The following is a 14,139-nucleotide window of genomic DNA, read 5'->3' as shown; positions in this document are numbered from 1 at the left end:
ACACATTCTTTGGCTTGGATTTTCCTTGTAAGTTACAGAATTTGGGAAGCTTAGCAGAAATAAAGGTTTCCTGTGTAGAAATGACTCTTCCTTGGATACATACATTTTCTATGTATTTTTTCCGTCACGCTTCCTTGCTAAGTATTTTAAGTATTTCCTTTACTTAAAAGTAAATTTTTACTTAAAAGAAACCAGCAATTTCTGATGAACTCTCCAGGAAAAGTTTCTCAGCAGGGTGTTTTCATACAGCCCTAGTAATAAAAATCAAGGATCTGAAATTGGTATAGAGAGATCCCAGCCTTTCACTGTGTTGTGTTTTCTTTTTACAGATCAGATTGAAAAAACCTTTAAGGACTTTGGTTTTTCTCGCGTTGAATTTAATTCCCCAGTGCTGTGAACTCCTCATTTTGGCAAGCGCTTAGGTACTGTGCTTGCACCATGGCTTGGGTATGGCTGCTTCTCCTCTGGACAGCGCAGTAGCTGTAGCTTTTTATTTTCATCAAAGAAATGTGCAATTATGTGTTCAGGTCTGCTGCAGTAATGTAATGTTGATGGGGAAAAAAGATGAAGAATGAGCAAGGGAAAGATTTTTTTGGAGATAAGCTGTACAGACTTGCATAGTCTAATATGTAGTGCTGGGAAATTGCCTGTGTCTACAAGTCTCAAATGAAATGAAGTAACTTGCCCAAAGGTCACTTGGGAAGCATGTGGCAGAACCAGGAGTCAGGTTCTCCTCCCTTGCCTCCTAACTTAAGCTTTTAACTGCAAAGGCATCTTTTCTTCTTCGTGGGTGAGGATGAAACGTGCGTCTTGTTCATTAATTGTAGCACTGAAATGGTTTTCAGGGCTGTGTCCTTTAGCAGCCTTTCCAGCGGAAGGACTTGCTCTGGGAAACCGGAGCTTTGGCAGCAAAGGACAAAGGTCTGTCTGTGTCATGTGTTGGACATCATGTGAGAAGCCTGCAATGTTGGCACGTTGCCCAAAACTTTTACACTTTTACTTGTGTAAAATAGAAGATGGACCAGACAGTTCACCATCTCCTTTCATGACTGCAATCTCAAGTTGTGCTCCTTGAATCAGCGCTCCAAGCCTCAGGTTCTGCTGGAAAAGTGCATCAAGAGGTTGTTCTTTCAGCCCTCGAGTCCATCAACGTGTATCTCTCTTGGGAATGCTGGATGCCTTGCAGGCATCTCACATGGTGTCCAACCGCAGAAGGACTGCTTCCCCCCACCCCTGGAAAATAAAAACATTTTCTCCAGGACCTCACTGAGCTTCCTTTGTGAAGGTGAGTTTAACCCTTACGGAGTTGCTGCTCTTGCTTTCTCCGGATGTGAGAAATGGGCATGGATGAGCAGGCTGAACTCAAATCTTGTTTTAGTTGCTCTTCCTCTTTCTTTTTTTTTTTTTCTTTCTTTTTTTTAAATTTTTGTGTGTGTGAGGGACCTTGTCTCCTGCACTGCTGGTCAGCTTGCAAAGAGACCATGGTAAGGCTTGGCCCCGGGGCGGTTTTCACCACAACCCTTACTCCCTATGGGAGCTTGATATTCATGGACATTACAAATTTCTTACAGGATGTCCCAAATGGATGGAAGATATTAGTGCTACACTGACTTTGGAGCCTGTCTGTGTTGTATTCGCTCCCCACTTCCTATATGTGTGCTTCGTGTGATTTCACAGGGACTTTTAGCCAAATTTCTCACAAGCGCAGCACATAAAGCCTTGTTGCCTCCTTGGGCAAACCAGATGGAAATTCTGTCCATTTCGAATTGGAATTACGCATCTGTGAGAATTTATTCTTGTTGGGTTTGGTGGCGTGGTCCATGTGATTAAAAGGTGAACCATACGTAGTCGGTGGTCATTCATAAGAAGGGTAAAGCGTGCAAGAATAACAGGAGGAGTAGTGCTTTAGGTAAAACAGAGTAATAAAATGCTGAGGGTCTGGCTCATTATCGGCTTGGAAGCAGAGGATTTTGAGTGCTTGGAGTGTGCCGTCCTACAGAGTTCAAGAGCGGGTATCCTGGACGTGAGGGCTGTCAGCCCTGTCTGTAAGCTGTTGCCCAGAGCATTCGAGAGAAGCACTGAATTTTGTTACCACTTCAGAGGGACTTTGAGCTGAATGATACGAGGTGAAACCTCACGTTCTCTGCGCTGAAGCACCCTTAGCAATGTTAAGTATCAGAAACGGACATTTGAGAGCTCAGCATCTGTTCTGCACAGCAGAGAATTCTTCTGGGCTGGCTTTCATCTTGACAGATAAAGAGGAGGAGTATGTCACAACTGGAAGTGAGGACTTTCTTAGGTGGAAGTATTCATAACTAAATGATGTTAAACGCATGCAAACATAATCTAGTCCAAACCGCTAAAATGCATTAATATTTTTGTGTTTATAGTATTTGGCACTTTAAAAGGTCTTGTTCTACATGCTGAAGGCAATTCTGAGCTGAATCAGTCAGGACAAAGAATTTAGAAAGTGTCACAAACTGCTTGTTTTCAAGAACATTTTAGTAAATGCAGGAGCATTCAGGTACTTCTGTTACGCGTTGGAAGAGAGCCAGCTGATGTAATTATTTCAGAGGATGGTTATGAAAATGTCTAGTTCCCCTGGAAAGTCAGGCAAATGCCAAGCAGCAACTTCTGAAGATAGGAACCTTTTTTAAAAATTAGTATCTTTGCATAATTTGTGTCCTAAAGTTTTAAAAGAGTTGGCTGAAGAACAATTCCTCTTTAATGCTGTTTTGTAATAACTAGTGAAAGACAGGGAAAGTTCCAGGAGGTGGGAGGAGAGCAAAGGACATGACCTAGGCGTGTATGGCTTAGTCACCTCCGTGCGAACCTTAAGTAAAACACTTGAAAGCCTCATGAAGAACTCGGTTAGGAAGTGTTACTGTTAGTAATGCCAATTCATACGTATTTGTGGATCCTGTCCTACTAACTGGATGCCTTTTTTATAGGACTCTAGATTATTTTTTTTTTAAGAGAAAATATTTTTTGGATATAATATACTTTTAGACTTAGTACCTTATGATGTCTTGATTTAGGAAGCTAAAATAATTCTTAATACAGTGCTTGTAAGGGCAGAAGTATTTCTTCCGGTAAGGTGTCACACCTCTCAACCCTGTTGCGTTTCACATTTTGTCAGCAACTTTTGAGAAAACGTATAGTTTTCTATAAGTAATCCCTGCTCTCCCCCTTACCCTACCGTGTTTCCTAAGGCTTCCCATGCTTGTCCGTACCTGAAGTCCTGTCCCCTCACTCAATGATCCTAACTTCATTTTCCCAGGAAAGCAGGCTCACATAAAGTTCCTGAGTAGCCATAGGTTATTTCATTTATATATTTGCACTGACAAAACTGCCAGCTCTTGGATGATTTCCCTGAGGAAGACACTGATGCATCAGAGAAGGCTCACAGAAGAGCCATCAAAGTGACTAAAAAGAGGACAAAAGCCTGAAATGGCTTTGCCTAACTCACAGGTGGCTACGGGAGATGGGATCGATAGGGGAGGATATTTAAAGGAATTTAATCATCGAGGGTTCTTGAATCTGGCTATGAAAGACAATCGGAACTTATGACTGGAAGTCCTAAGTAACTCAAATTCACACTGGAAGTAATGCAAAAGGTTTTAGATGAGACAACTGAGCAAAGGTTATAGCGTGTCTGTTTTCCATTACTGATTGAAAGGTATAGCTGTAATTGGCAAAAGGCTTAATTCAGGAAGCTTTAAAGTTGTTTTGAGCAGCTCTTAGTGTTTCTGTTTGAAACGCATGCTGATGCGGAGTTTGCTGAAAATTGCCCCAATAATTCCCAGTCTTCACTAAATTAGGTGAAATGGAGAAGTTGGTCTCCTGCCATGTGACTTCTTTTGTTGCTAATTGCAAGGATGAGTTGATGTGCAAGAGAGAGAGACTTTTATCTCAAGGTCACTAGTTAGAGTCCGGCTCAGGCTGAACGCTTGAAGCGACACTGTCTGACCAGCATGATGGTCTCCATTGGAATCCCCCAGGCCACCCAACGTTGGCTGTTGTGCGAGATGGCCAACGGAAGTAGCGGGGCTTTATTAACAAGCCAGTTGGCAAGGCAAAGCGGTGAGCATGAAGGCAGATGTATTTTCATGCCATAGCCATGAACCAAATCTTTTTTTCTGGGACAAATCTGAACAGGGGATTTATAGGAAGCTTGTGCTTCTACAGCCAAGGCCATAGATGCTGTGTGAGTAAGTAGCTGCCAGCTTGGCACCTGTCTACAGCATGGAATCAACTGTCAAGTAAGAGTATATCAACAGGTAGAAATAGCTTTTACCATTTCAGCGTTGATACCTTGGCCTTGCATATGAAACTTAGTTTAGGAGTTGGGAGTGTCTAAGGTAAGGCCTAGGTTTCTCCTGAATTAAGTATTATTTGAATGGTGGTTTCTTTTGTTTTAAATTTTTCATTCCAGGCCAGGAGGATCTAGGTATCTTTGAAGATCTGACCTTGAGGCCATTCTTAAACCTTTTTCTAATGAGTGTCAGTTAGGAGGGTGGAAAACGCGGCCACCCTTCACCAGCATTCCCATTATTCTGGCATAATTGCTAGGCAGTTTTGTTGGCAGAAGCATCCATTTTCCACGTATACCCTTTTCCTTTAAGGAATCTCGTTAGAACATATCGCCATGTAGGCGAGTCCTGAGTCATAGCACGTTAGCGCTGACAAAAGCAAGGGCAGGAAAGACAAAGAGCAGTAATTTCCTATCTCCAAAGATTTCATATCATGGTGTTTCTCAAACTCATTAGCAGTGACTTGGATATAGTTGCTGCCCAAAGAGGTCATGTGGGAAATTAAATCCTAATACTTTGTAGATGTAGTCACCCTCGCTGATGGTGCCTGCCACAGGAATAGGTTTACACCTTAAGTTGCCTGCTTAAGAATGAAGCTGTGACTGTGAAGCCATCAGATGGGCTTACAGGTCTCAGGTGTGTATTGTATACTCAGAGCGGAAATTTAGGGCATGCAAGTTGGGCTTAATTATTTAGAGCTGAAGCCCTATTTTAGATTAATGGTTTCGCTTCACGTATGGGCAGCTACTCTGGGTGCTGAACCGTAACAGAGACCTCGGCCCCAGCAGAGCATTAATAAGCACGCGGAGTGCTATCTGATAGCTCGGGGGAGCCATGTAGTTTACGGTGAGCAATGTGGATAGTTAATAGCATCTTCCCTCTTAGCTCTGTGCCCGCTGCTGTGCTGGCCTTGCTTGGTCCGTCCTGTGCGCAGAGGGTGCTCAGGTGTGTCACTGCCCTCGGAGCTGTGCGGAGTGAGCAGCCCTTACATCTTCTTCTGTCCCCTCCTGGCTATTTAGCAGCAGTTACACCACTGCTGTTGTCACATAAATGGTGCTGGAATAGCACTAGGGAAACGTTTATCACGGATATCTTATACAAGGATCAAACAGCTACAAGGAGCCAGTCACATATGATCAAATACATCACCACAGAGGTGGATGGGCTTTCTGTGGTGCACAGCTGGAGCTGCGTCCATCATGCATGGTGCAGTTCCAGGTACTGGGCGTTGGAAGGATATCCTTCCTTCACCTCATCCCGAAGTCTAGGTTGCTGGATGGTTGCGACTTCCACGTAGGGCTGCGCTAGCATTTGGCCATAGTGGTCTCAAGGCTACTTTTAAGGCTTTTTGGGAGAAAACCTCTGGGTAGCGTCTCGCTTGTCCGAGTAGGCATGATGGGCTGCAGCGTGCAACCTCTACTCCCAATTAGCTGGATGCCACTGGCAGCCTCTGGATCTCTAACAAGGGCCAAAACTTTTTAAAGCTGAATTTCTGTCTAGGTATTGTGTAAGTAATAAGCGATCTATTTTGCTGTCCTAAATGGGAACAATCTGTTTGTTTTGTCAGATTTCTCTTCATTCTGCTGGGACCGAAGGGCAAAGCGAAGTCCTATCATGAGATCGGCCGAGCCATCGCCACTCTGATGTCGGATGAGGTAGGTGTCTTGACATCTCCTGCGTGAAACGGGTGCTCCCAGGTTTCACTTCATTAGCTAACGATGATGGCCTTTCCTCCAGTGTGGTCGACGGGAATGGGCATACGCATAAAGCTGAAGTATCCAAATGGCACCTCCTAATTCCATCTGTTCATGTAATTATTTCATCTGGCTTCGTGTTTTTATAAAAGCATGACTATAGGAAGTTTTTGTCCATTGTGTGTATTTTCCTCCTAGCAATCACTCTTTTAAATAGACTACGAATTAATCTTTGAATTAGTCTTGTCGCGGTGTGCGCCTTGTGTCACATTCCACGATCACAGTCACCCGCAGCTGCACTCCCGGTAATTACCGCAAAAATGGTGACACCCAGGACATACAGTTGCGTGTTGAACTGTATCCCAGAGCACTTCTTCATTCGGGCAGTGCTTATATATTATCCATGAGTAGCTAGCAATTACTCACTAATCATACATCTCAATGAGATGACTGGGCTTTCAGTATTCATTTAGAGCTCCTTTCTTCCAGTGTCCCTTGGGCTCTGCGCGTCTGGGGCTGATTTACTTGACGTTTGTTTCTTGCTTTCTCCTTATGTTGTTTTGCTCTCGTATGGTTCCCTTAATTACTGCTCGCCCGGTCTCAGCTTTTCTGTTTTCTGTCATTCCACTGCTTGGAGCAATGGTCTGGTTTCCTTAGCCCCAAAGTCCTCCTTGCTACCACCGACTGTTCTTACTAAGTCTGTCACGTGTGCTGATCCACCTTCAGTCCAAGCAGTCCAAAAGATTTCTGTACAATTCAGCATTAATGCTGTTTTTCCTCTCTTCTCTCATGCGCTCTTCATCAGTAATACTAGGCCTTTCAGTAAAACTAGTTTGTGTTTCTTGTTATTATTTCTCAGTAAATATTATCATCATTTCTATGTCACAGGGTTGAAAACTAACCTATTTTTTGGTAGACTGAAGTAAGTAGGAAAAGAGGATTGCCCCTTTTTTGTGGCTTTGTAAAGGTTTCTTCTCAAAGTATAATTGAAAGTCCTGATTTATAGGAAAACTTTTTTTTTTTTTTGGATAATTGCTTTAGTAACATTTTTACAAAGGTTAGAATTCTATATTTTGCCGAAAATTAGAAATATGCCTGCAAGAAAAGATTCCCTATCATTAAACGACCAACCAAAGGAAAGGGCTTTCCCGAGGTTCACCCACCCTCGTGCCAAGTGTCCTGATACTTTCTGAGAGGTTTTTGACAATGGGTAAGTTGGTTTTGTAGAATAAAACTCGGTCGCTGCCTCTGGAGTCTGGGCTACAGAAAATGCAAACCTTTTCTACATGGAGTCTCTCTTGCCCTTGCAGGTGTTCCACGACATTGCCTATAAAGCCAAGGACCGGCAGGACCTGATCGCTGGCATTGATGAGTTTCTGGATGAAGTCATTGTGCTCCCCCCTGGGGAATGGGATCCAGCCATTAGGATAGAGCCCCCCAAGTCCCTTCCTTCTTCAGATAAAAGGTAATAGCAGGAGACAGGCAGGTTTAGCTCCGTGACAAAGGACAGTGTGCGTCAGTTCTGAAAAGGTGATGGGAAGAGCCGGTGCTTTGGGTACACCAGGTTTATTGAGCAGCTGCGGAGTGACCTGCATCTGTCTGTCCATATTTAGAAGGTATTAGAGATATTTTCAGGTCTCTCTTAATAGCTGGAGGGAGGATGTTCTTGCAATTCGGTACCCTTAAAGGTGATGTTGTAGGCATATAATAACATACGTAGGGGTTATCCAGACTCTTTGGGGTTCTGCTTGGTCTTTCTAACACGCTACATTCGACTCTGGCCGCCAGCAGGTCAGCCTTCTAGTCTCCTTCGTAGAGCATGGCTTCAGGAAGGGCTGTGTAACGCTTGCTGGGAGGAGCTGCGTGTGGATTATGTTTTGCGGAGCCGTCATGCAATGCAGCGAGCCTCAGTTTGACTTGCCTTCTTGCCTAGGAAAAACATGTACTCGGGTGGAGAAAACCTACAGATGAATGGAGACACGCCTCATGACGGAGGACACGGCGGCGGGGGCCACGGGGACTGTGAGGAGCTGCAGCGGACTGGCAGGTCAGGAACGCGCCGCTCCGTGCGATGCACCTGGTGCGATGGAAGCAAGGCGGCAACCTTTCCCTTGCAGAACCCTTTCGCCCCTTCTGCTTTCCGTCCCGCCGTACTGCTTGTGTAGGTCGAGCTGTGACCCCAAAATGTGTCGGGCTTTTTTAGTGCCCAGCTTGAGGCTGTTTGAAGGGTTCTGAACATCCAGGCTCAGCAAATTACAAAGTGTCTGAAATGAGGCACTCAGAAATGAAAGAAGGCCCAGGTGGGTGTTGGTAGTGAAAGCCCGTGAGGTTAGCCGAACTGAGAGGGATGAAAACGTGGCAGGTAGCGCTCCAGTTTCCATTCAGATTACTGGAAGTACTTCCGCCAAAAGCAGAGACATTCCCTTTTCCAGACGTTCCTGTTGTAGTTGAATTGCACAGATGAAGGCTTTTACGGGATAGAAATACAGGAGAGAACAGAGCCCGAGGCCTTACTCTCTGCTTTGTTACTCTGCTTCTATGCCACGTAAAAGTCCACTAGAGTGGGAATGCGGTTCAGGTGGCCGTAAAACAGTGTGCTCAGCATTTCAGAGCCAATACACAGGTTTTCGTGGTGGCATTGTGCCCTCCCTCCCATCCTGTATTTTTTTAAGTTCTCGTAGAATGTCTAGATTCTAGGAGAAAAGTTTGAAAGTCTGAAATTACACGTGGGTGTGTACGAGGCAATCGATACGCCCTGATTCTGGGTCAGAAAGTAATGTGTGCCTATCTCCCGTGAACCTCTCTGCGTGCAGAGTGTCTGAACAGTCCTGGCGGTGGCGGTGAACTGTATACAAGGGAACAAGAGGCAAAACAGAAACATTTCTCATGTGTCACAGCCACATGGAGTTTATAAGAGTTAAATACTGCCTTGTCTGTGATTGTACAAGAAGATGTCTGCAAGTGGAGCTCTCTTGTTCTTCAAGATGAATTCACTTGCGTTTTCACTTGGAGTTCTTTTTCCGGTTAACAGTTTGAAGCATTTTTCCATTTAGCAGATGGTTTGGCTCGCCCAACCATTGTGTCTGCCACGTGGCGAAATTGAGGCAGGGATTTAGGCCAGAGTTAATAGATGTTATTATGTCAAGCAATATAGTTGGGGGAAAAAACAACAGACAAGCTTCCTGAACTGCTAACTTTAGTGGTCTGTTTCAGCAGAAGCGGGGCTTGTATTCCTGAAATTTGTCTCTTTCCAGCTGCATCACGTGTTCAAGATGCTGTCTTTCTTCACCACATTGTCTCAGTGATATCCCTGGACCATCACAGCTGCAATAAGACTGTTATGTAATGTGATGATCTCACTCCTTTCAGATAATACTTCATTTTTGGCAATGTTTTTGATTACTGATCTTGGTGACTTTTACTGTAAAATATTTTGCACGAGTCTTCTCTTGCTTGTCTTTTCAGATTCTGTGGTGGCTTAATCAAAGACATAAAGAGGAAAGCACCGTTCTTCGCCAGCGACTTCTACGATGCTTTAAATATTCAAGCCCTTTCAGCCATTCTTTTCATCTACCTGGCCACAGTGACCAACGCTATCACTTTTGGAGGATTGCTTGGTGACGCTACGGAAAACATGCAGGTTAGCAAGAGCTTTCAGAAGCAACAAATCTGCCATTTGCCTTTTGCTATCTACTGTCAGAGGGGTGTTTGGCCGCCGACAAAGTTTGAACTCTGGGTACAGTTCGTAGAGGTATCCTGTGTTTCCACTGAAAGTTGGCTTGCTTTCTCTGCTGTTGGATGGCTGTCCTTCGAAAAATTGTACAACCAGTTACCTTAAATGGTGTTTGAAAGACAGCCAGGCGACAGAGAAGGTCCTTGCTCCTTCTATGTAGAGAAGTTCCTCTGATCTACTCTCTGTTTGTGTCTCGCTTGTACCATTTCAGTCCAATTAAGTTTACTAAGTCTGATTCAGACTTTCCGTGTCATCAGAGCATAGCGCTGTATCCTCTGGGCGACTCTTACCATCCCTGGACTTCTGCCTCTCTGGTGAAAAGAAAATCCTAAGATTCCTAGGAAAGCAAGTAAATGGGGAGATGTGACCCAGGAGAAAAATGCGAGTTCTTTAGAAAGAGGAGTTTTGTAATAGTGGAAGATCAGATCCCGAGAACCGTATTGCATATCCAGAGACAGGCTGGATCAGCGGTGAAGGTGAAAGTAGGGGCTTCAAAGGATGGCTCAGTTATAGATGAAGTCTGAAGGAAAGGGATTCTGTACTGACACTGCTGTAGGTCCTTCGTGTTTGACTGGAGCAGAGTTATGCTTTAGCAGCGCTCTTTAGTATTCCTTTGGCTTTTTGAAGAGGAGGAAAACAGAGAAGGTTGTATTTAGGTTGATTCAGTGCAGCCGCCTTGAATCTCCTAACAATTAAGCTCACAGTGACAGTGATGAAATTATTAATTAACACAGGTTTAATTAAACCAAACATAGAAAAGGGGGTACCTATCCGGAGCTCTGCACTTCCCTATGGTAAATTACAGGCTAGAGTGAGATTCAGTAGGTAGTGGAGTGCCAAACTTCCCTCTCCCCTGTACAAATACAGTTTACCTTTTCCGAAACTCGGCTCCGCAGCAATCACGCAAACAAATGCATGATGCACAACGTTAAAAAGAAATAATAGCAAATGGAAGTAGAGAATGGAACGGTCTCCAGGATCCACCAGTGAGCATCACCCTTCTGTCACTGAGCAGCAGAGCAAAGCCTGTCTGCTCTGCATCTGTACAAGGTACAGACTTGAGAGCAGGGAGAGGAAGGGGAAACGTTACCTGATTGCAGATTTAGTGCACGTAATCACTTTATTGTGTCCAAAAGTCTTTTCTGTTACCTTTGTATGCCATGAACATTTATTGTCAAGTGGCAGTATATTTTTTTGCCACCTAAACTGACTGTATAGTTTCTTAACGCTCACAAAAAAAATAATAATTTTTTTTAAAAAGAAGCACCTTGCATTTCAGGAGGTTGGAAAATATGTCATTCATCTGACAAATGGTAAAACTGCTGCCTGTTAAGCAGCGAGGGTCCCGTTGCTTGTACTTGGTCGTATTGTTGGAGTAAGACACAGGCATTTGCTGTCTTTTGGTTTGGCTGCGGGATCATCAGCACCGGCTCTGCGAGGGGAGGGGATCCCTACCTCTGTTCCCCGTCTCCAGCAGCAAAGGGAGCAGCAGAGACGGCCTCCCCAGGAGGTCTCTGCTGGCGTTGCCTGAGCTGCTTTGCCGCGGGGCCGTGCACGGCCTCAGTCGTGGTTTGCAGCTCTTCTTTGCTGCTGCCCCTCTTCCCTTGGGAGACGTTCTGCTGCCAGGCTCCGCAGCGTACACCAGGGAAGGAGAGGGGTGATAAAAGAAGGCAGGTCTCCAGGAGAAGAGCCCCCAATCCCCGTGCTCCTGGGGGACCCCTCTGCTGTCGTCCGCCTGCCAGGGATTTAAAACGTGTTTCGTTGAACACCTCTCGTGCTGGGGTGAGGTTATTCTGCCAAGAACCTCGTGAACCTTCTTGATGGGATTCTGTCCGAGCGTGCAGCCTGCCTCTGATTTAAAATGGCATTCATTTGTTGAACGTGGCAGTCTCATTTCGCCAAAGTATGTCTGAGACTGTGAGCTGCATAGGAGGGGAGAGACAACGGGGGGGAAAGACAGAAGAAGGAGAAAACACAGGTTGCCTTTAGTCCACAGTTTTCTCTGCAGCCGATGAAACCCAGTCTGAGTTTTCCTATTGCTCGGAGGAAAAAAAAGTCCCTAGAAAGACAAAAGCTGCAGGAACAGTGATTTATTCTCCATGTTGAGAAGGGAAACCACTGATATTCTGCAGGTAAGAATACGGCTTTGGTAACAGGGAAGCTCTGCAGCAAATGTAAACACGGCGTAGCCGGTAATGACGAAAGCTCCAGGAGCAGCAGAAGGCACCAACACACAAGTCCTGCCGAGTGCTTTGTCCCTTGCTGCGCAGGGGAGTGTGCTCAGGGAGGAGGGAGCTGGGGGTGTAGCCAGAGAGGAGCACTGACGGCAGGGAGGGGGGGCTCTGGATGTGCCCCCCCGGCCACCCGCTCCCCATAGCCATTTTGTCATTAAACTTCAACTCACAGAAGTGGAGCAAAGTGCAGCAAAATCATCCCTGAGTTGCTGGAAAAAACAAATCCCTCAGTTGGTTCATAACATAGCCAAGGCTCGATGCAGGAAAACATTGTCTATTATTTTCAAATTGTGCACTTCAGCATTTATTTGCTTCTCATGTACAACGACCAGTTGAATTTACTGGTTTTTATTTATGTACTGATTTAAAATGGAAATACCAGCAGTTTTTCTGAACAGTTCACTGGTCGACCAGAGGTTTAGAGAGTTTGGGCACAACTGGCTTTTCTTTTGCCATCTCCCTTCAACAAACCTTTATTCACCATCCTTGTTTGAAGAGGCATTAGGTCTCTTGGCTGCTGCGAGAGTCTGGAAAGAGTTTTGGCTGCAGGTTTTCAACAGAAGAGCAAATTTGTGCGTTCTTTGTGCTCAAATGCCTTTGTATCATCAGAGCCGGAGTGAAGCGTCCCAAGGCGCCTAGTTCAAGTTGTTCCTCCAGGGAGCTGCTCTGTGGGATCAGAGTCCATGTTCATGTCAAGTGTTGCTCAAACCATTGCGCATTCCTGCAGTGGGAAGGAGTTTGGAAGCGTGGGTTTCTGTAAGACGTACAAGAGCACGAGCTCCGCTGAACCTTTGTACTCAGAAATGCGAGGGAAGGTTACGCCGGCTTCTACAGCTGAGGAACAGCACCTAGAAGTTTTCCCCCAGACATTTTGACTTCATAGAAAACAGTAGTGTTGGGGCTACTACATCACAGTTTATATTTCTTGTTTCTTGTAAACAATTATGTGACCACCACTGGGTCAGGCGCTAAAAACCGCCCGTCCCACGCTGCCTGCCCTGGAGAGCCTGACACGGCCAACATTTCTTTAAAAGCTCACTTCAGAGTTTTATGTTTCTGAGAAAAGACACTATTCTTAGCTACAGACACGTGGAAGAATGCAGGGAAAAGAGATTCCAGATGCGCTGGCCGCGAGGGCCCTCTCCATGAGTAATGCGGGAGGAGCGAAGGGGATCAGCTGTGCGAATGCCATTCCTTGCCCCGAAAGCAATTGTCTCATCCTCTCAAGTCCCCCAAAGGCAACAAGCAAAGGCTTGTAGGCTCCCCTCCACGTCCCTTGTAAAAACCTGCGCAATCCTTGCGTGAAGGCTGCAGGGCGTCACAGCAAGCACTGATCCCTGCAAGGGCCGGGGCCGTTCGCGATGGGCATCGCCAGTAGCGCTTAGAAATGGAAAGGACCGAGGATGTCACCTCCTGCCGAGGCAAGGTTGCTTCTGTCCGCTCTGCAGCAGCTTGTCTAGATTGAGGAGTGACTGAACGTGTGTCAGAACAGGCGGCTTTTAAGCCTTCCTCACCTTTTGCTTCTCTGCACAGCTGTCATGCTGCTGCTTTAATTACCCCGCAATAGCAGTGCTTGACCACTGGTGTTTTGAGATCGTGTTTGCGCCCACAAAAATAGTTTATGATTGCTTTAGGGGAGGTTCTGCTAGTAATTTAGTAGATAAAAAAAAAGAATGTTCAGCTCCACGTAATAACATACTGGTTTGACGTATGACAGTGTGAATATACTTTCCTCAGTGTAAAAACTAACTTGGGTCTTTCCAAGAAAGAGAGACGCATAACTTAAATTAAATTCTTCCTGTTAGCACTGATAAGTCAGAAACACTGCAGCCCCCACCCTGCAGTTTGTCAGGGGCGGAAAGAAGCATCTGCCTGTGCCGTCAATTGCTGGTTGCTCAGCACGTGCAGTATTAATGAGGCTGCTGTTTCAGACGCAGCTACGACGAAGCACAGAAGCCTGTGCTGAAATCTGCCCCTGGTTGGTGGGTAAGGATTTCCGGAGAGGGTGATGCTGGCGGCTGCGTCTTGCTCAGTAGATGTTGCTGCTCTTGTTGTTCCTTTAAAACTCAGTCAAGTCTAAACAGATTAGTTTCCGTAAGAGCCCGGTGAATTCTGCCATTTTTGTAGAAGGGATGCATCCTCAGTCAATAATCACATTTTATTGC

At 45.4% G+C, this 14,139-nt stretch overlaps 1 protein-coding gene across 3 annotated transcripts in view; it reads left to right on the top strand.

Annotated features, from left to right (window-relative positions):
- Positions 1 to 14,139, top strand: part of SLC4A4 (solute carrier family 4 member 4) — a 163,053-nt gene that overhangs the window by 109,754 nt on the left and 39,160 nt on the right. For all 3 annotated transcript variants that reach the window (XM_059826954.1, XM_059826955.1, XM_059826956.1), the window contains exons 8-11: positions 5,881 to 5,968; positions 7,318 to 7,472; positions 7,941 to 8,054; positions 9,473 to 9,647. In XM_059826954.1, the coding sequence (XP_059682937.1) occupies positions 5,881 to 5,968; positions 7,318 to 7,472; positions 7,941 to 8,054; positions 9,473 to 9,647 (532 nt within the window). The remainder of the gene's footprint in view (positions 1 to 5,880; positions 5,969 to 7,317; positions 7,473 to 7,940; positions 8,055 to 9,472; positions 9,648 to 14,139) is intronic.

The sequence above is a fragment of the Gavia stellata genome, chromosome 19 (genome assembly GCF_030936135.1).
Source record: "Gavia stellata isolate bGavSte3 chromosome 19, bGavSte3.hap2, whole genome shotgun sequence".
NCBI classification, from domain to species: domain Eukaryota; kingdom Metazoa; phylum Chordata; class Aves; order Gaviiformes; family Gaviidae; genus Gavia; species Gavia stellata.
The sequence above is the reverse complement of the archived record's forward strand: the minus strand, read 5'-3'. Positions and strand labels throughout refer to the sequence as shown.